Source organism: Paroedura picta, chromosome 2 (assembly GCF_049243985.1).
Source record: "Paroedura picta isolate Pp20150507F chromosome 2, Ppicta_v3.0, whole genome shotgun sequence".
Classification (NCBI taxonomy): domain Eukaryota; kingdom Metazoa; phylum Chordata; class Lepidosauria; order Squamata; family Gekkonidae; genus Paroedura; species Paroedura picta.
This window is the reverse complement of record NC_135370.1, coordinates 128,916,064-128,936,830: the sequence shown is the minus strand read 5'-3', so window position 1 is coordinate 128,936,830 and position 20,767 is coordinate 128,916,064. Positions and strand designations below refer to the sequence as shown.

At 42.0% G+C, this 20,767-nt stretch overlaps 1 protein-coding gene across 9 annotated transcripts in view; it reads right to left on the bottom strand.

Annotated features, from left to right (window-relative positions):
• Nucleotides 1–20,767, bottom strand: part of SIPA1L1 (signal induced proliferation associated 1 like 1) — a 190,731-nt gene that overhangs the window by 75,767 nt on the left and 94,197 nt on the right. For 8 of the 9 annotated variants that reach the window (XM_077322655.1, XM_077322658.1, XM_077322656.1 and 5 more), the window contains 2 exons: nt 1,654–3,436; nt 401–531 (listed from right to left, as the gene is read on the bottom strand). In XM_077322655.1, coding sequence (XP_077178770.1) covers nt 401–531; nt 1,654–3,142 — 1,620 coding nt within the window. In that variant the 5' untranslated portion in view covers nt 3,143–3,436. Of the gene's footprint in view, nt 1–400; nt 532–1,653; nt 3,437–8,968; nt 9,120–20,767 lie in introns of those variants that run through there. The other variant, XM_077322651.1, reaches the window with a different exon arrangement.

Below are 20,767 nucleotides of genomic sequence, written 5' to 3'. Positions count from 1 at the left end.
CGTCCAGGTCAGGGCAGATGTAACCTGCCAGCCCAAAAATCAAAATCCTGATTCAAAATCAGATTATAATAAACTTATTTTTCAAAATCTGTTAAAAGCTTAAAGCTTGCTAATGTGTTTGCTAGATCATGATGTAGGTCACTTAAATATTGACAAGTTTTGAATGTATGACCAGGCCAGCACTTGTTATATTTAATACCATGTCCCATTTTGGTCTTCAGTAGCCCACATCAGCTCTGTGCTAGTCTGTATCTACATAATTCTCATAATGGAACCTCAGTCTTCTGGCTTAAAAAAGGTCTCTGGCTTCAACCTTACTTCTTGAGCAACTTTCCAGCCACAAGAATGAAAAACCCTGGTCAAATATTTCTCAGACTTTTGCTGCCCACACATTACTTACCTCACTAGTTCTGAAAATGATACGGTAGTTATACTGAGACCCATTTTCTTTTATTTCTTCAGGTTTTTCTCTTCTGAGACTAACAGCTACCGGACCAAGGTTCTCATCTGCCCCAAAATAGTTCCAGTGTTCTTGGATGTAGAAAGAATGGGTAAACATTCAGTATTTTTACATTTCCATGAAGTACTATTTTTTACAGTCTGCCTTCCTCTCTGAGATTCAAGACGAGTTACACAAAAACAATTCAATGAGAACATTTCCTAGATGTATTCAACCTATGCATGCAGATCCTCCACTGTAGATTGTTAACACAGTAATAGCTAATTTAAAGCCATAGAACAAATTCATGAAATAATAATCTGAATTTACATGCCAGCACTCACAAACAACCAGTGGGCAAATTACATGGGCAAATTGTAACATGTCAACCAAGCAGTCTCACATACAGCAGGCAGTGTTAGTTTTTCGACCACTACAATCTCTGGGACTGCTGCAGGCTGTTTCACTCCACGATTTCTGCAGCAATACAGCACAGTGTTTCAGGTTTACTACCCATACCGCCTACCTACTTTTGGTTTTCCTTCATTCACAACTACTGTCATCTAAAAATGGATAGTATTCCATTGCTATTCCAGAAAGGGAAACATCATCTGATTTTTAAAATATATTAAACATGAATGAAATATGTTTTCTTTGAAATTATAATAGAGTTTTACAATGTATGTTGTGATGCAGCTCTAAAACTATTTCTTTTTAAATACCTTCCACAACACAGCAGCACTTTGTAGGCAGCAGCCATGGCTAGACCATGCTGGGACATGCTGCTTGTTTCTTTGCTGAAGTAGAAGATCAGGCAGGGCATCCCAGCTGGCCTACAACCATGAGTGCTGCTTGTCCGGCACCAGTGCAAACTGGAGGCACCCGTGGCTAGTTCCTCCTGCTCTTGCTCAAGGGCAAGTAGAGGCAGAATGCCAGTTAGCTGGGCATTATTACTGGACAGTAACAGCATCTTTGTAGAATCTTTCTGAGTTTAATATTTCTCCATTTTATTTGGTCTCTTATCTTCACAAGTTTGAAAGTTTGGCCTAACTATAAAGTCTACATATCTCTTGCACACAATTAAAAATATACTTTTTGCATTATATATATGAGTTATTAGTGCAATCAAGAAACATTCTGTGTTTCAAAACAGTGTTTTGAGAACAATTAGCCGATAGTAGAACTTTGTTCTCATGGGTAGTAAATCTACTCACCTTTCTGATAAAAGAATTTCCGATAATAATATGCACCGAGATCAACATGTTCAACAATGTATCTTTTCCCTCTGTCCAAGTATAACATCAAGTTTTCCTTGGGTACTTCAAGTACAGCCACTCCAGCATTTGTGCAATGAGAGCTAAGAGTAGACTCAAAAGAGGCACTTTCACAGCCACTGAAGGATCCAGAGTTAGATTTGGAGAGGCTGATTTTTCTTTCTCCTTCCCCACCAATCTCATTACGAAAATAAGGACAGCTCATCACAAGATCATTGCTCTTATCATCTCCTTGGTCCATATTGAGGCTTCCTTTGGAATTTAGATCCTCTGTGCTGCCCATTGGAGAATTGAAACTTGCAGAATGGGATAATGGTCCAGAAGCCAATGATGCAACTGCAGCAGCAGAAGCTCCAGTTGTGGTATTCCTTCGTTTAATAACATTGTGCCTGTTAATTACCACTTCATTTAAATCAAATAATATACTCTGAACATCATAATGGGCAAAACACTTTGGGCAAGCCCAAGGCTTCACACTATCTTCTGATCTGCTGTCCTCCAAGTCTGAAGACTTCCCAAGATCCCCTTCACCTTTGGCATTACGCAGCTTTCGAAAAATGGAAGAATCTCCTGTCTCTGATTTTGAACGCCTTTTCAGAGGTTTCTCCCTTTCTTTAAATAATCGGAGATTCTCTCTTTGAGTGATGGGCCCATCTATAACATCTAATGAAAACCCCGAACCCTTGCTTCCACTAGATAAAAGCAGTTCACTAAACTTGCTGGTGGCTGGGATTCTCTGTTCAGACTTTTCATCTTTATAACCTTTTAATAAGTCAAAAAAACTGTCCCCTGAAGTACCCTGCTTATCTATGGATGAGGTGCTGCCATATTCCCTGTGCAGTGATGGTCCAGATTTATAACTGGGTGAGAGACATTCATCAAAGCTATCCACATCAAGTTCACTTATGGTAATGTCACTATTACTACGCTGTCTTATTCTACGAAGAGCTTTTCTAGGAGAACTATGGTAACCATCAGGTGTGAGAAACCTAGAATCCAGGTTCTCAGATTGTCTTGCTTTGCTTTTAAGTGTGTTTTGAATACTCTTCAACATGACAGAGTCACTAGAATTCAAGTTAATAGAACTCCCCTGACTCCCAGGACTACTTTTTGAAGACATATTGTCAAGGCAACTTGATGTATCCATTTCTTGACTTGATCTACTGTTTTCTTTGATATTTTCCTTCCTTGGCGGCCAGTCAGCAATCCTTGCTCTAACTCCCATTTTGGGAACTCCAGGAGTAGATGTAAGGTGATGAGACCCTTCACTGCGTGGAGGGCCAACTGGAGCCATCACTGAAGATCCTAAGCTTCCATTCTGTGACCTAAAACGTCTCATGTAAAAGTCATCCGAGTGGACTTTGGGAGTTCCATCTGATAGTCCAGCAGCAACAGCCCTTTCCGTCTGGGACCGCTTCAAGCTGGTCATTATTGGAAAATGTGTTTTTCCTTAACAAGCTCCAGAGAAAAATAAAGTCATTTCTGCTTTTTAAATTTACAACATGCTTGTGGAGAATATTCTCCAGAAAATACATAGGTCGCATGAGATCCAAGTTCTGATCATTCAATGTAGTGGTTAATGGTCTATAAATGTAACTTTGCTACCACTGTTGTTCATTAACTTTTTATTTGTCTTAGTTCTTCCATTTTCACAAGGCATGACATTTCCACACATCAAAAAACATCTTTGATCCGAACTGCAGATGTCAAAGTTGCTTTATACCTGGAGTAAAATAAGAAGATAACATAGGTGATGCACATATTCAAAGCAGAACATGTCTGCTTAGCTGCTGTTTCTCAATATGGTTTATACTTCAGGGAAAGTCAAAGAACTGTATTTTTTACTGATTTCAATACAAAATAATAAAAGGCATTTTTAATCAATAAAACAGCAAAATATGCAGCATGCGATTCAATGAAGAAATATTTTATAAATGTCATGACTACATTTAGGATCAAGGGAAATCTGAAGTAATTCTGGGTGTTGGATGGGAGTACCCTGCTGAACTAGGCTGCTTTTAAAGTTCATTTTAAAGAATACTTGGTTGTGTATGTAGCAACACAATTATTTCTTCAATCTCAAATCAAAACTATGGACAGAGATGGACATTATCCATACTAAGAGAAAGTTTAAGAATGCTAAAACAGGCAAAGTCATCCACTGCTGAGGGAGTCTTGCTTAAGAGTCCATTCAAGAGGTTCTCTTCACCTTCCTGTACTTAGATTGATAGGTTCAGAGAGTGCAGTGTAGAAAGGAAGTGTGGTGTAGTTGTTAGAGTATCAGACCAGGAGATGGGTGTCAAGGATTGAGGGTATCACCACCTCCCTCTAGGGGTAAAGGTGAACCATTGGGAGCAGCTGTTCACCGCACTAGAAGCCAGTGTTCCAATTGTGGTAAAACTCCATTGGCTAATTGGCCAGAAACCAGAAACACACATCTGATGAAGTGGAAGGACAAAGATCAAGAGGACAATTCTGGGGTTAAAACAAGGAAAGAGGTAGTTAAGAGGGAAATATGAAAACTATCCAATCAGTAATCCAGCTTGTGGAAGAAGACCTACCCTCCTCAAAAGCCAGGCAGGTGTGAATAGACTCACCTACTCTTTAGATGGACTTTAAAAGTCAAGGAGATACAGGAGGGGCTATTACTAAGCTACTTGAAAACAATTATGGTAAGCTTTGGAAAAAGGTACAACAAGATTTGCTGAGATGGTCCAAATTGAAACTCTCATGGTTTCAAAACAAATACCTTGGAGCAATGGTAAAACAGCTTTCCTGAAACCTTTCCATTCAACAGGACCTATAGTTAAATCCATTATTATTTGAGATCAGTGAAGCCCAGAGCCCTCACTAGAGTTTATCCTCTTTCAACTCCCATATAATTGGTACTCCCAAAGCATTTTGGATGTAGTAGAATCCCATTGGGTAGTTCCAGAGAATGGTTCCTGCCTATTGTCTGGAAGTACATTCAAAAGTATACAAACTGGAGCATGTCCAGAGGGCTACAAAGATGGTGAGGAGTTTGGAGACCAAGTTGTATGAGGAAATTTGGGAGAGATTGATCTGTTTATCCTGGAGAGAAGGCAAAAACGAAATCAAAAGGCCAAAATAATGAGTCTCTCATCCACTCTTATTAGGTATATTAATCATTCAACTTCTTGGCAATCAGAATGGGCTCCCAGGTACATTTCTCCCGTTTTCTGATTCTTCCTCAATGACTGCCACTCGAAAATCTACAGATATAGTTTCATAATAATTAACAAAATATCAGAATGTATACAAAATAATACGAACCAAGTTCACTGCTTATTTTGGAGCTTCTCAGGCATCCAAGATGACAACATCTTGTTGTATTAGGAAGAATGAAACTAGCAGAACCATCCCTGGTGGGCTACATCTGGCTTGGTGGGTTATAAATTATGCCAGTTTGTAGTATGCTCACTTCATTTGTTTAAGCACCATAGATATGTCACCTGTCTGTGTGGTACTCTGGACTGAAAATGACAAACAGCCTCCTTTTCCACTTGTGTTAACACCTCAAAGATTAAATCTACCCAGAAAGCAAAGCAGCACTTTGAGGCACTACCATGGTTTTCATCTGATGTTGTACCAACAGGATTTCTTTTCACACACACAAAGTCCAGAAAATTCATGAAAATCTTGTAATAGTGCTTTAATAGGAATCATTGAATGAAATTTTTCTACATTTATGAATTCTTACACATCAAAATAAGATTTGCCGACAAATTAAGCACCTTTTGTTCTCTAGTATTACAAAGCTATTGAAACAAAAGGCTCCTCCCCACATCTTGTTGGCACTAAACTGCTATCCTTTTAAAAAATAAAGAACACCTCCACAAATGCACCCTGATGGGGAATAGACAAAGGCAAGAGAATGTCAGCTTAAAATCCTGCACTGCTGTATACAACCTTTAACACAAAGAGGATCCTATTCAAAGACTCAACCAATTACACAAAATGTAGCCTTTAAATACTTGCCAAGTCTATGTATGTAAAGATGCTGCTGAACCAGCACCACGTTAACAGAGCTGTATTGTGTACAAATCAAGGCTTCTGACAATTCGAGGGAAACCAGCACTTTCTGCAGTCTCTTCTCAAAAGTAACAAGCACTTGCTTCCACAGTAATTAAAAATCCAGCCAGAACATTTTCTGCCTCTAACACTAGCAAATTCTAGCTCTACCCACCATAAACAGCACTTGGTACAAAAAAAAAAAAAACCACAATCCATTCTGCACATATACATTCCTATGTACTTGTGGATGTAAGCAAAATATTCATATTTAAAAGGGCAAGCAAATGTTACCACTCATTTTTTGGATATTCACGTTACCTATGCTTCTGTTATAATCTACTATTGTATGTATGCTATTTAAAGAAAAGTAGCCCTTATGTACCTAAGCAATAGTTATAACTGCCAATTGCCTTAAACCTGCCAGCAACACAATGGCTACAATATTAATCAGGCATTCCAAACATCCCATATTTTAAATGCTTTCCATAAACCAATTTACACCGCTTAAAATAGCCAGTGAGAAAGTTCTGCAATTCTCTTCTCACATCCAGGAAAACAACTGCTGTTCTATTACACTATTATGATTTGTAAAATATAATCAAGAATAATTGCATTAGAAATTTCTTTAGTTCTTAAATATGATCGCTAATTTACATATACCAAATAATTTTCAAATTGCCATTTCTAAACTGCATACTAATACAAGGGTGAGTCAGAAAGTATTGCTACAAAATCATAGTAAACCTTTATTATTATATTTAAAAATCAAAATGTAAAACTATTGTTTCTTTACAAATCCTCCATCTAGGTTTCTACACTTCTGATAGCGGTATTTCCATCTCTCCAATGGTCTAATCCTTCCCTGAAGAAATTATGCTGCATTAAAACAGCAGTTTAGGCATCCTCGAGGGATTCAAATTGTGTTCCTTGAAAACGTTCCTTTGAATTTTGTGATCAAAAAGAAGGGGCAAGACCAGGGCTAGAGGGTGGATGGTGTAAGGCTTCCCAATGAAGTTCCTGTAGTACAGCCCTCGTTACCCTCAAAGAATAAGTGCATTGACATAATGAAAAAAAATTCCTCAGCACAAATTTCCTTGCCTTTTTCTTACCAATGAAGTTTTTAAATTTCTTTAAGGCACTGTAACGAGACTATTACTGAGAAAACTTGTCTGCAGCCACCTACTGATTGCAGAGACGTGTTTAAACATGTTTTGTTTAGAATAAACCCATGCATGTATGAACTGGAACCCTAGAAGTATTCTTTCTGATTTACCCTTATATGTAAAGGAGAGTGAAATTAGTATTCTGACTTCTCTGGCACATATATTCCCAGGTGGCACAAGAAGAGTAGTTTTTTATACCCTGCTTTTCACTACCCTATGGAGTCTGAAAGCACCTTCAATCACTTTCTCTTCCACTCTGCACAGCCTGTGAGATAGGTGAGGCTGAGAGAGCTCTGGCAGAACTGCTCTGTGAGAACAGCACTAGCAGGACTGTGACTAATCCAAGGTAACCCGGCTGGTTGTATGTGAAGAAGTAGGGAATCAAACCTGTCTTGCCAGATTAGAAGCCATCATTCTTAACTACTACACCAAGCGTTATATTTTTATAATTATAGCTACCCCATTTATGTTTTCTTCCCTTGAACTGAATTTCTCCTAGTACCTATAGGATAAATATGTATGATCAATTATGTACAGCAGCGGCAGTGCCAGGCCACCACCAATTCCTAGCAGGGGTGGCAACATGCCCCACTGCATCCTGTCTATACATGGGGGAATAAATCCCCAGGCACAGACAGTCCACCCCAGAGTTGTGTGTGTGCATGCACAATTCTGGGGTGGGAAAGTTCCACCATGCCTCATGGTGGAGGCAGGGGCAGGGGGCGGAATGCCATTATCCCACTGTCACAGGGGTGTAGAAATGCCCAGTTTGGCTCCGCAGCACCATGAAGCCCTAAAAACATTAAGCAGCCTCAAATTGTATCTATAAACAGCCCTCAGGCTAGAAGCCGACCATTAAAATACCTTAAGACAGAATATGTCAACTGAGTGGAACCCCCAAAGCCCAACAGCCCCCCCCCTCCCCACACAACACAACCAACCTGACCAGAAGGACAGCACTGACAGCTCCAGAAGAACTAACAAGAAGACGGTCCCTTCCATCTTTCTACAATTTAATGCCTGGTTAAAAGATAAATGTTTGACCCAGCGCCTACAAGTCAGGCATAGGTCACCAGAGTAGCCCGTATGGCATTTTTCGATCTGCGCCAGGCAAGGCTACCAGCACCGTATCAATCCTCAGATCACCTACCCATGGTGATCCATGTAATGGTCACCTTCAGGACTGATTTCTGCAACTTGCTCTATTTGGGCCTTCCCTTGCCCATGACCCAGAAATTGCAGATGGTTCAGAATGCAGTGCCTAGGGTCCTCACAGGAACAGCTAGACTGGGAGTGGCAGGCTATAAATTTGATTCTGATGATGATGATGATGATGATGATGATGAAACAGGAGGAAGAGGAAGCCCAATGAGTTGCAGGGAGGGGAAACCATGGATGAGATCAGAGCCTTCAGTTATAAACCAGGACCAGTTACCAACTCAGGCATCTGCCCCAAGAATGGAACACTGGCCACTGCCTTGTAGCTATTTAGGACATGATAGTTCAGGGTCCCTTTCTTACTCCCCATACTTTTTCCAAACAGTCAGAATGACACCAGCCCACAAAGAGGCATGTATTACCTCCCAGATCCAATCAAAGAGACTGATACATCAGCCCCAAAGAGCAGGAATGAATCTAGATGGGATGGGTTTAGGGGTACAATTTCTGGGTTGAGAAATTCCTGGAAATTTTAGAGATGGAATGTGGGAGGATGGGGTTTGCAGAGTAGCAGGACCTCAACAGGATATTTTGCCATATGATCCACCCTCCAAAGCAGCCATTTTCTCTAGGAGAACTAATCTGGAAATCATTTGAAATTCCAGGAGATGAGCAGTCCCCACTTGAAGGCTGGCAACCTTAAGTTTGCTGCACAGTTCTAAGAAACTTGTCAAAGTCATCAGGCCTCACCAATGGAAAGCTATCCAAACAACTAGCACATCCTGCACTCCAATGTCATCCTGAGATTGAACAGTAGCATTTAATTTGGGCAGAGGCTGCAAAATGCATTGTAAAAGAAACAAAGAGAGTCTGATCTCACTGAACTGGATCAAACGTACCCCTTCTGATAATGAAGTTTTCCATTCATGGAACAATTCTGTTCTGTATGCTGAGGACTGCGCTAGATCCAATATAATCCACTGGGAAACTTCTACATGCCAAATATAATTTGAAAACTTGAGTATTTGGCCCAAAATATCATCAGAAAAACTGAAAATACAAAAAAACAGTAAGGAGTAAATCCAAAGCTCTATTATGGTTCTTGGGCTACTTTTTACTTTTCAAAATTTTATACATTTTTAAACAAGAATAAAACCAATTGGTTGTCAATTACTTTGGGGGAATTGTATGTTCTCTGTTCTTATACATGGAAACAAACTGGAGATTCTAAATGTATAATCTCACTGGTGATCAGTTTTACTATAATTTGTCAATGACAGACAAAGCAAAAAAGGTGTTAGTATCAAAGCCACAACGGCAGTTTCTGATCTGGAGATCCTGGTTTTATTCTCCCCTCCTCCACATGCAGCCAGCTGGGGGAACTCAAGCTAGTCACAGTCCTATTAGAGCTGTTCTCACAGAGCAGTCCAGTCAGTACTCTCTCAGCCCCACCTACCCTTCACAGGGTATCTATTGTGGGGAGAGGAAGGGAAGGTGATTGATTGTAAGCCACTTAGAGACTCCTTTGGGTAGTGAAAACCGAGTTAAAAAACACATTCTTCTTCCACCCTCCCCTTTCTCAGCCTGCTGGTGAATCTAACACAAGGACCTGCTCCTTGCTGTGGTAGGCCTCAACCTTCTCAACAGCTTCTAGCTACTGATGCCTGTCATCTGTGAGCCCAATACTTCAATCCCTCTTTAAAGTTTTGCTATATTGGTGGGTACAGGGCATACAGTTGAAAGGAACAGAGCAGAAGTCCTGGATGAATAATCAATCCATCCAGACAGCAATAAAACTACCACAAACTTTCTTTTTGGACGGAAACTGAAGACAGAGGTGATCTCCAGTACTGACTACAATTTTTCTTTGACAAGGAATCAGTTAGCAACAGTACTGAGTAAGTAGGAAGCATCCTGCATTGGATTCTTGCTCCAAAACTGTGTGCTTTACTAATTATGGTCAGTAATGGAAAATATGCACATATGTTCCAAGTAATGAATGCCCACTTTGAGATATATGCATTGCATAAACAATTTAATTTGGATTCCACACAAAATCCTCACAAGCAAATTACCTACAGCACATATGTAGGCGTATGTCTGTTCCTCTACATCAACAGCTTTAATCAGCCTTCCACACCATTTTTATTGCAATTCATTATATAAAATCATGCCAGTAACAATTCTATAAAAAATGAGTTAACTCTTTCTAAGAAAGAAATCCACAAATGATACCAGCCTATTAAAAATCTGGAAATAGCCCACTTGGCTAACTGTAGCTAAAAGTAAAGGAGAACTGTTTTCCATAAAGCTTTCCTGCATGGTCCCTGGATACATATCAAGCATGTATAATGGATATATTTAAAGATATGTACTGACTGTTCTCCATTGCTCTTTAGTGACAGCTGATGGCCAGCAGGCCCAGAAGGGCTGCAAGGGTATGCATGCAGAAATACACCTGGGAAAACATTTGTATCTGAAACAGATATCCTACAAGCTAAAGAATGGAAGGGGTCGTGGCTCTGTAGCAGAACATTTTCTTGGCATGCAGAAGGTCCCAGGTTCAATCTCTGGTTCAAACTATCAGGAAGCAGGTAATGTGAAAGGCCTTCACCTAGGACCCTAACAAGCAGCCAAAATGAGTAGACAATGCTAATGGACTAATGGTCTGCTTTGGAATAAGGCAGCTTCATCTGTTTAGGATTTCCCAGAATGATTATATCTGACATTTCAAACTTGCTTTCCACTTATACAAAGAAGATTGTGGCATACTTTATTTTGAAAGCAATTATAACCCTAATACATAATCTACAAAAATTAGCAGAACTAGGATTCACATTTCTCTACAAGCAAATCCCCTTAGAACTAAAACTCATGCCCCAACACCAGACAAAGCTTAATAGGGGCTTCTTGAAGTTATTAAATGGTGAAAGAAGGCACCTAAAAGTACTCGGATTTTTTCTTTCTTTTTAGACAGCCAGAGGGTACTGTGAAGGTCTTACCCACTGATGCTCAGCAATCGGTTCCAAGGTCTGCCTGAAGAGGTTGATTCAGGAACCCAGGAGCATGTGCAATCCCCCATGAAGAACAAGCTCCAACGTAGACAAGGAAAAAAGTCACATTCCCCCATAGGTGAGAGTTCTAGGTCTTCTCCCCCGCCGACTCCACAAAGCTCAGGAAACTCTTCACAGTCCCCCACAAGAAAGAGTTTTAGTTCTTCAACCAATGGTATGAAGAAATGGGTACTGGTAATTGGGGATTCCTTGCTAAGAGGTGTAGAGGCCGAAGTGTGTAGACCAGACTTGTCTTGAGAGGTCTGCTGCCTACCTGGTACACGCATTAAGGATGTGACAGAACGGCTGGACAGGTTCATCAAGCCTACAGATCATTACACCTTCCTTCTCATCCATGTAGGAACAAATAATACTGCCCAGCAGAACATGGAAAATATTTAAAAAGACGTTGTGGATCTGGGGGAAAAGGTAAAGGACCTGGGAGCACAGGTTGGGTTTTCATCAGTCCTCCCTGTTAGTGGCCGAGGCATAGGAAGAGAGAGAAAAATTATGCAAATAAATGACTGGCTACGTCAATGGTGTCAACGGGAACAATTTGGATTTCTGGATCATGGTCAACAATGTCAATATGAGGGGCTATTACCAGGAGACAGTATGCCCCTCACAAGGGACCGAAAAAGTATTTTTAGGAGAACCCTTGCACACCTGGTGAAGAGGGCTTTAAACTAGACACAAAGGGGGAGTGAGATGTAACTTCAGAGCTTGGTATAATGGCAAGATCTGAACATGAGAAGATCTCAAACCTACAGGGAATGTTACATAAGCAGGGAACTACTAGCTTACAAGGAAGTTCAAAAAACAAAACCATGAGGCACACAAAGGATGGACTATGATGTCTCTACACCAGTGCACAGAGTATGGGAAACAAGCAGGAGGAACTAGTAGTCGTAATAGAGTAAGGGGGCTATGCCCTAATAGGAACACAGAAACTTGGTGGGATAATGCTCACAATTGGAATACTAAAATTGAGGGGTACAATCTATTCAGAATGGACAGAGAATAAAAGAAGGGGAGAGGTGTAGCAATATATGTTAGGAATCTTTATACTTGTGAAGAAATACAGGTACCCGAGCATGAAAGTTCAGATGAGTGTATTTGGGTAAATATAAAAGGAGTAGGAAATGAGAGTGGTATTACTGTGAGTGTCTGCTATAGACCACCAAGCCAGTCAGAGGACTTGAATGAGATACTGCTAGACCAAATTACACAATTTTCAAAAAAGGAGGAAACAGTGGTCATGGGTGACTTCAATTACACAGATATCTGTTGGAAGACCAACACTGCTAAAAATGCAAACTCCGTTAAATTCTTCTTGTCTTACCGACAGCTTCATTTCCCAGAAAGTAGAGAGGGGAACCAGGGGCTATGCTATTTTAGACTTGATTCTCACCAATAGGGAAGAACTGGTAGATGAAGTGGAAGTAGTGGGCACGCTTGGTAGCAGTGACCATGTGCTTTTGGAATTTTCAATTGTGGGAAAGAGAAAACCTTTACGTAGTCGTACGTATGGACTGGAATTCAGGAAAGCTGATTTTCACAGACTTAAAGGTATGTTGCATAGAGTACCGTGGTCAGAAAGACTTAAAGAGATGGGAGTCCAAGTGGGCTCCAAGAGTGAAATACTGAATACTCAATCACAAACAATTCCCTTGAGAAGAAAAGATGGAAGGAGTCTAAGGAAGCCAAGTTGGCTCCATAAGCAGTTGTCAAAATATTTGAGGAATAAAAAAAGTCATTTAGGAAATGGAAGGAAGGCCTTATTACCAAGGATGAGTATAAGCAAATAACCAATAATTGTAGGGGGAGTGTTAGAAAAGCTAAAGCTCAATACGAGCTTAGGCAAGCAAGTAATGCTAAGCATAACAAAAAAGGCTTCTTTAGTTATATTTCAAGCAAGAAAAAGAATAGGGACACCATAGAACCACTCTGAGGACAAGAAAGTGAAATTATAACAGATGATGAAGAGAGGGCTGAACTGCTTATCTCCTATTTCTCATCGGTCTTCTCTTGTGAGGGAAATAGTGATCAATGTGGCAAAAACGTAACACAACATGGGGGACGGGAATGGTGGCCTAGGATCACTGTTGGAACTAACACCTAGTTTCCTTAAGGCCTATTATGCACGGCCGCCGAAACGGCGATTTCGGGTCACATAGAAAACACGGAGGGGAAAGACGCAAAGCAAACCGGTTATGCACGGGACGGGGTGTAATGGCGGCAAAATCTGGAGCGGCTGGCGTCGAGGCGTCAATGTGGAGCCAAGGGGTAGCGAGGCAAGCGCGCCACTGTGTCGGCAAGTGGGCACCGCATTGGAGGCGGATGCCAGGAAGGGCGGCTGCAGCCTGCGCAGGTGCAGCCCTGCCAGGTCCAACGGAAACGGAGGGGGAGGGAGCAAGTGCTGAGCAAGCGGACGGGGAGGGAGCAAGCAATTCCTAGCTGCTGGACCCTCCTCAGCGCCAATGTGAGCTGCCGCCACGGATGCCGCTGTCCTTTGGGGGGGTTTCTGGTGTCTGCACATTCCCATCCCCTTAGTTTGCTCAAAGTTCGCCCCTCCCCTTGTTTGCTGCTCCGTTTCCTCTGCCCCCTAGTTCGTCCCCTTTAATACTGTTTATCCCTCGGATTTTGAGTTTGTCTTACTGTTCACACTTGTTGTATTACTGTTTTGCACTGTTTTATACTGTTTTACTGTTTTATAAAGTTTGTCTGTTTGCATACACCCCCTCGCCTGTGCTGTCGTTTGTGGTTGTGGGAGGGTTCGGGGGTTGGTGGGTGTTCGGTGCGGTAGCCTCTGTGCTGTCCCCAGATAGGGACATGCTGCCCTCTGTTCCCCACCGGGGCTCTGCACCCCGGCCCGCTGCCTGCGGTGCTCCCCTGATCCCCCTCCCCTTTGGGCTCCCCGGACGCCTTTCTGTCCCCTTTCCCTTTGGTGCCCTCCTGCCTGCTGCGGCGTTCCAGCAGCCGCCTCGATTGTGCCTCTGGCGCTCAACCTGGAACTCCCCGGTTATGCACACGGTGCCTTTGGCGCCGCTTCTGATTGGGTCCTGGTCGCCAGGGAAGCTGTGATTTCTTCCGCATTTCGCTAATGCAGCTTTTTCGGCGGCATGCATCGAATCTGCAGCCAGTTGCAGCCGGCACCGTGCATGATCGGTGATATTAGTCGTCGCCATTCCACCCCGAATGCGCACTATTCTCCCCGTGCATAATGGGTCTAAATGAAAAAAAGTCTTCTGGGCCAGATGAATTGCATCCAAGGGTACTAAAAGAACTTGCAGATGTCATATCTGAACCTGTGTCCATTCTTTTTGACACTTCTTGGAGAACAGGTGAGGTGCCAGACGACTGGAGGCGGGCAAATGTTGTCCCCATCTTCAAGAAAGGGAAAAAGGAGGATCCAGATAATTATCGACCTGTCAGCTTGACATTTGTAGATTATTTGGAACAAATAATCAAACACTCGGTCCTTGAGCAGCTGGAACTGAGAGCTGTGATTTCTAAGACTCAGCATGGGTTTTGCAAGAACAAGTCATGTCAGACCAACCTTATCTCTTTTTTCGAAAAAGTGACTACCTTGCTGGATCAGGGGAATGCCATGGACATAGTTTATCTGGGGTCCTGTAGGGATGAAAGGACACACATGACACAGGTATCTGGAGGAAAAGGAATCTTCCTCTCTTCCTTCTTTCTCTTCCTTTCTCTTCCCGGGGCTTCCCTCTCCCCCCCCCCCCACAGTAAGAAGCTTGCCTGGGGTCTGGAGAAGCCAGGTGTGCCCACCTCCCGATATTAGGGAACTAAGGAGACGGCCTTATTGGTTGCGGCAACAAAACCCTGGAATTCTTGCTCCAGGGAGATTGGTCCATGCCCTTCTTTTGCTATCTTTCACTAGTAGATGAAGACTTTTGTTTTGTTTGGCACTCCCTCAATGATCTTTTTTTCCTGATCAATGTTTTAATTGTTGTTTTCATGTCTCTGTGTGTATTTTAGCTTTGTTTTAAACTATTTTATTATGTGTGTTTTTGGTGTGGGGGGTTGGTTTTAAATAGTTTTTAAAATGTGAAATTTATTAGCCACTTTGATAGTTATTGGGATGGCAGAAAGGTGAGATATACATTTTGTAAATAAACAAAACAAAAATAAGTTATGTATATACTGCAATGTGAATTGGATGTTATATTTAACCACCCCAAATTTTATTAAAATTTGGATAAACTATGATGCTGTATTGCTGTCTGGCACAAGCTGGATCTCAGATCTGTAATGATTTATGAAAGCAGCCCAACTGAAATGTGAAAACCAATGTTAAATGTATCACTTTTCACTGCCAGCACTTAAGCATGCTTCTCTGATGAACCTGAATTTACTGAGTAAAGTTCTAGTAATTTAATGGATTAAAAGCAGGAGCCATTCACATGGGACACTAAAAGCTCTGAAAAAGAAATTTAACCAGTAGTTTAAGACTGCTTCTGTCAGCTCTTTCCAATGCAATGAGGGTTCTATAACATCTATGCTAAAACAAAATTCCAATCTCACTAAGGAAATTGCCATTAACATCAATCGATGCAATGCCTTAATGCATTTAGTCGTATCCAAGGTAAATATAGAACTGCCGAGATACACAAAACTTGTTTGATTCATCTATAAACCCACACTGTTGAGGTTTGCTTCTTCAGCCTGAAGTCTAGATGTTAAGAAATCATACTAACTTTGTGATAATATATGCCTTCAACTAAATTATAATATACTCAATGTGAATATAACTTGTATAGACTTGCTGTAACACAGGCAGTAAAAAACATTTATAAGTGGTAGCAGAGATACTTGAAAACCAGTTTCAAATTGCAGTTAATGTGGCAAATGAAAGACAGCACTAATCTTCCTTGGTATTTGCACGTAGAAAGGAAAATTATGCAGCTGAGTGGATTTTGCAAAGCAGAATATATGAATGCTTGTGAACTGTTTGATCACCTATTATTTCCCAGCAGTCAAATCGTTCATGAAGCCAATGCTACCGTCAGGTATGCAAGAGGCTACATTTTAAAATTTGAGTCCCTGTCTCCAAATAAATATGGAGAAAAGAATAGAATTCAACCTGGAAAAAATCTACTCTCAATGGGTGGGATAAAACAGCACAGAACTTGGATAACAGCTAACTGGATCCTTTCCTATTAAATTGTCCTCTTTGATGCACAAAATATATGGAAAACAAAATAGTATAGGTCCAGCATTTATGCAGGATCAAATAGAACAGCATAGGAAAAAAATAGACTTTTCTCCAAGAGAATGTATGGAAAGAACTGATAATTAGCCCAAAACCGTTTCCAGCTTCTGCAGATGAAAATGTGTAAGGTTTGCAAAGGCTTTCACAAAGCATTATACAGAAGTCTGGATAGCAGCCCTTCACAACTCCTCCGAGATTAAGGCAGAACAAAGCAGTATTCAATGAATAGTTATCACAGCACTCTAATGTCTGAGCTGAAGGAGCCTCCTAACCCAAATATATTCTGATGTGTGAGTATACAATTGAGCAGAATCAAGGTCAGCATCTGTCAAGAAGAATTAAATTACAAAAGGGATAGCCTTTTCATTGGCCAAAATGGAGCTATGGTAAAATAAAAGTTTGTTGTGAAAAATTTATGGGCAGCCCCAGAAGCTTCATCATTCCCCTTCACGAAAATCAGACTGGAATCCAGTAGAATTTGACAGACTAACAAGCTTTATTCTAGTCTAAACTTTCATGAGGCAAAGCTTACTTAATCAGATGCAAAGGAATGGATCGCCATGTGGCTGGGCCTGACCCCCTAACCCGAGAGGTGTGTTGCTTGCCCGGGGCGAAAATTTAAGATGTTTCAGAAAGGCTGCCCAAACTCCTCAAATCTACGGATCGCTACCCATTTGTGATGGTCCATGTGGGAACGAATGACATGACCCTGAATACCATCGCTCCTATTAAAAAAGACTATCAAGATCTGGGGAGGAAGCTCAAGCAAATGGGGGCACAAGTGGTATTCTCTTCAATCTTGCCTGTCAAGGGAAGAGGAATGCGTCAGGAGAGGAAGATAATGGAGGTGAATCACTGGCTGCGTAGTTGGTGCCGGCAGGAGAGATTTGGTTTCTGGGACCATGGGATAGGCTTTCTTGAGGAAGGCCTACTAGCACCTGATGGACTGCACTTATCGAAACTGGGGAAGAATGTGTTTGGCAGGAACCTGGGGAGATTCATCAGGAGAGCTTTAAACTAAAGCCACTAGGGGAAGGAGACGATCAACATAGGGAGTGTATGGAAGGAAAACGATCGGAGGCAGCCCAACCGGCAAGGCCAGCTCATAGGGAACAAAAAGTAAAAGGATTCAGATGTCTTTATACTAACGCCCGAAGCATGGGCAATAAAAAGGAAGAGCTGGAACTTCTCATGCTGATGGAAAGGTATGATCTAGTAGGCATCACAGAAACTTGGTGGAATGATTCTCATGACTGGAATGTAATGGTGGATGGATATGAACTGTTCAGAAAAAACAGAATAGATCGAAGAGGTGGAGGAGTGGCACTGTATGTGAGGAAAGGGCTTACCTGTCAGGAAATTCTAGTGAAGGAGAGCATATCTACAGTGGAAAGCATCTGGGTGAAAATAAGCGAGGGGAAAACAAACAGTGTGGTGGTTGGTGTCTGCTACCGACCGCCTGAGCAACGAGAGGATGTGGATGCTGCACTTTGTGAGCAGCTTGAGAAAATATCCAAGCGGCAGGACCTTGTCATCATGGGTGACTTCAATTTCCCAGATGTGTGCTGGGAAACAAACTCTGCGAAGCGTCCTCAGTCATGCAACTTTCTGACCTGCCTGTCTGACAATTTCATTTATCAAATAGTAGATGAACCCACAAGAGGTTCAGCCATACTGGACTTAATACTGACCAACAGGCAAGAGTTGGTGGATGAGGTGAAGGAGGTGGGGACCCTAGGGGGAAGTGACCATGTCCTCATAGAATTCCTTTTGAGATGGGGAGCCAAGGAAGCTTGTAGCCAGACGCGGATGTTGGATTTTCGTAGGCAAACTTTAATAAACTCAGAGACATGATGAGTGTCATACCATGGACGAGAATGCTAGAAGGGAAGGGAGCATGTGAAGGGTGGGCACTACTCAAACAGGAGCTATTGCATGCTCAATCAATGACTATCCCAGAAAGACGAAAACACTGCAGGAGCTCTAAGAAGCCTATTTGGATGAACAGAGAACTTCAAGAGGAGCTAAGAAAGAAAAGGAAAATGTTCAGGAAATGGAGGGAAGGACAGAGCTCTAAAGAAGAGTACCTACAGGTTACTAGGCACTGTAGATCAATCATCAGAAAGGCCAAAGCTGAGAGTGAGCTAAGATTGGCCAGGGAAGCCCATTGTAACAAGAAAAGATTTTTCAGTTATGTGAGGAGCAAACGTAAAGTAAAGGAGGCAATAGGCCCACTGTTGGGTGCGGATGGACAAACTCTAACGGAAGATGCAGAGAAAGCAGAAAGGCTTAGTGCCTATTTTACATCTGTTTTTTCCCACAGGTCAAAGTGTTTAGGCACATCTAGAGATGGACATAGCCAAAGGACAGTGTCTGGGTGGCAGGTTAACATGGATAGAGAGGTTGTCGAGAGGCATTTAGCTGCACTGGATGAGTTCATATCCCCTGGTCCGGATGAAATGCACCCGAGAGTACTCAAAGAACTTTCCAGAGAACTTGCACAGCCCTTGTCCATCATCTTCAGAACCTCTTTAAGGACTGGAGATGTCCCGGAGGACTGGAAAAGAGCAAACGTTATTCCGATCTCCAAAAAAGGGAGGAAGGATGACCCGGGAAACTACAGACCAGTAAGTCTGACCTCTGTTGTGGGGAAGATAATGGAGCAGATATTAAAGGGAGCGATCTGCAAACATGTGGAGGACAATTTGGTGATCCAAGGAAGTCAGCATGGATTTGTCTCCAACAGGTCCTGCCAGACCAACCTGGTTTCCTTTTTTGACCAAGTAACAGGTTTGCTGGATCGGGGAAATTTGGTTGATGTCATTTACTTGGATTTTAGTAAAGCTTTTGATAAGGTTCCCCATGATGTTCTGATGGATAAATTGAAGGACTGCAATCTGGATTTTCAGATAATCAGGTGGATAGGGAATTGGTTAGAGAACCGCACTCAAAGAGTTGTTGTCAATGGTGTTTCATCAGACTGGAGAGAGGTGAGTAGCGGGGTACCTCAGGGCTCGGTGCTCGGCCCAGTACTTTTTAACATATTTATTAATGATCTAGATGAGGGGGTGGAGGGACTACTCATCAAGTTGGCAGATGACACCAAATTGGGAGGACTGGCAAATACTCCGGAAGATAGAGACAGAGTTCAACGAGATCTGAACACAATGGAAATATGGGGAAATGAGAATAAGATGCAATTTAATAAAGGTAAGTGTAAAGTTCAGAAAAATGAAAAGCATGCCTACTGGATGGGGGATACGCTTCTAGGTAGCACTGTGTGTGAACGAGACCTTGGGGTACTTGTGGATTGTAAACTAAACATGAGCAGGCAGTGTGATGCAGTGGTAAAAAAGACAAATGCCATTTTGGGCTGTATCAACAGAGGCATCACATCAAAATCACAAGATGTCATAGTCCCATTGTATACGGCACTGGTCAGACCACACCTGGAGTACTGTGTGCAGTTCTGGAGGCCTCACTTCAAGAAGGACGTCGATAAAATTGAAAGGGAACAGAGGAGAGCGATTAAGATGATCTGGGGCCAAGGGACCAAGCCCTATGAAGATAGGTTGAGGGACTTGGGAATGTTCAGCCTGGAGAAAAGGAGGTTGAGAGGGGACATGATAGCCCTCTTTAAGTATTTGAAAAGTTGTCACTTGGAAGAGGGCAGGATGCTGTTTCTGCTGTCTGCAGAGGAGAGGACACGCAGTAATGGGTTTAAACTTCAAGTACAACGATTTAGGCTAGATATCAGGAAAAAATTTTTCACAGTCAGAGTAGTTCAGCAGTGGAATAGGCTGCCTAAGGAGGTGGTGAGGTCCCCCTCACTGGCAGACTTCAAGCAAAGGTTGGATACACACTTTTCTTGGATGCTTTAGGATGCTTAGGGCTAATCCTGCGTTGAGCAGGGGGTTGGACTAGATGGCCTGTATGGCCCCTCCAACTCTATGATTCTATGATTCTATGATTCTATGGCTCTACTTACCTATAAAATACCAATGGGCCTTCTCAAGAGCACATTTTAACTCATTCCCCTCAACTTAACTCAAGGGCAGATTTCTCAATCGTCCACTGGAGCTAAGTTTATGCTCTTGTGATTCTGCCTGACCTGAAACAATTTCACCTATCTTATTATATTGTCCCTTTTACGAAAGTATTAAAAAAAATTTAATCCTACCTTTACTATCAGATTATACTAGACAATCATCTTTTTCCTCCCATAATAGTGACACTCTAGTTAAATGGCAGCAACCGGTGGCAGCAACCTCCCTTGCCAAAAAACTACCCCTCCCCCGGACCTCAGTAAAATTGTCAAGCGTTGACTGGTCCCCGGTGATAAAAAGGTAGGGGACCACTGTTCTAGAAGACTCCATGATTCCTTGTCCCTGTAGTTAACTTCTTGAGGT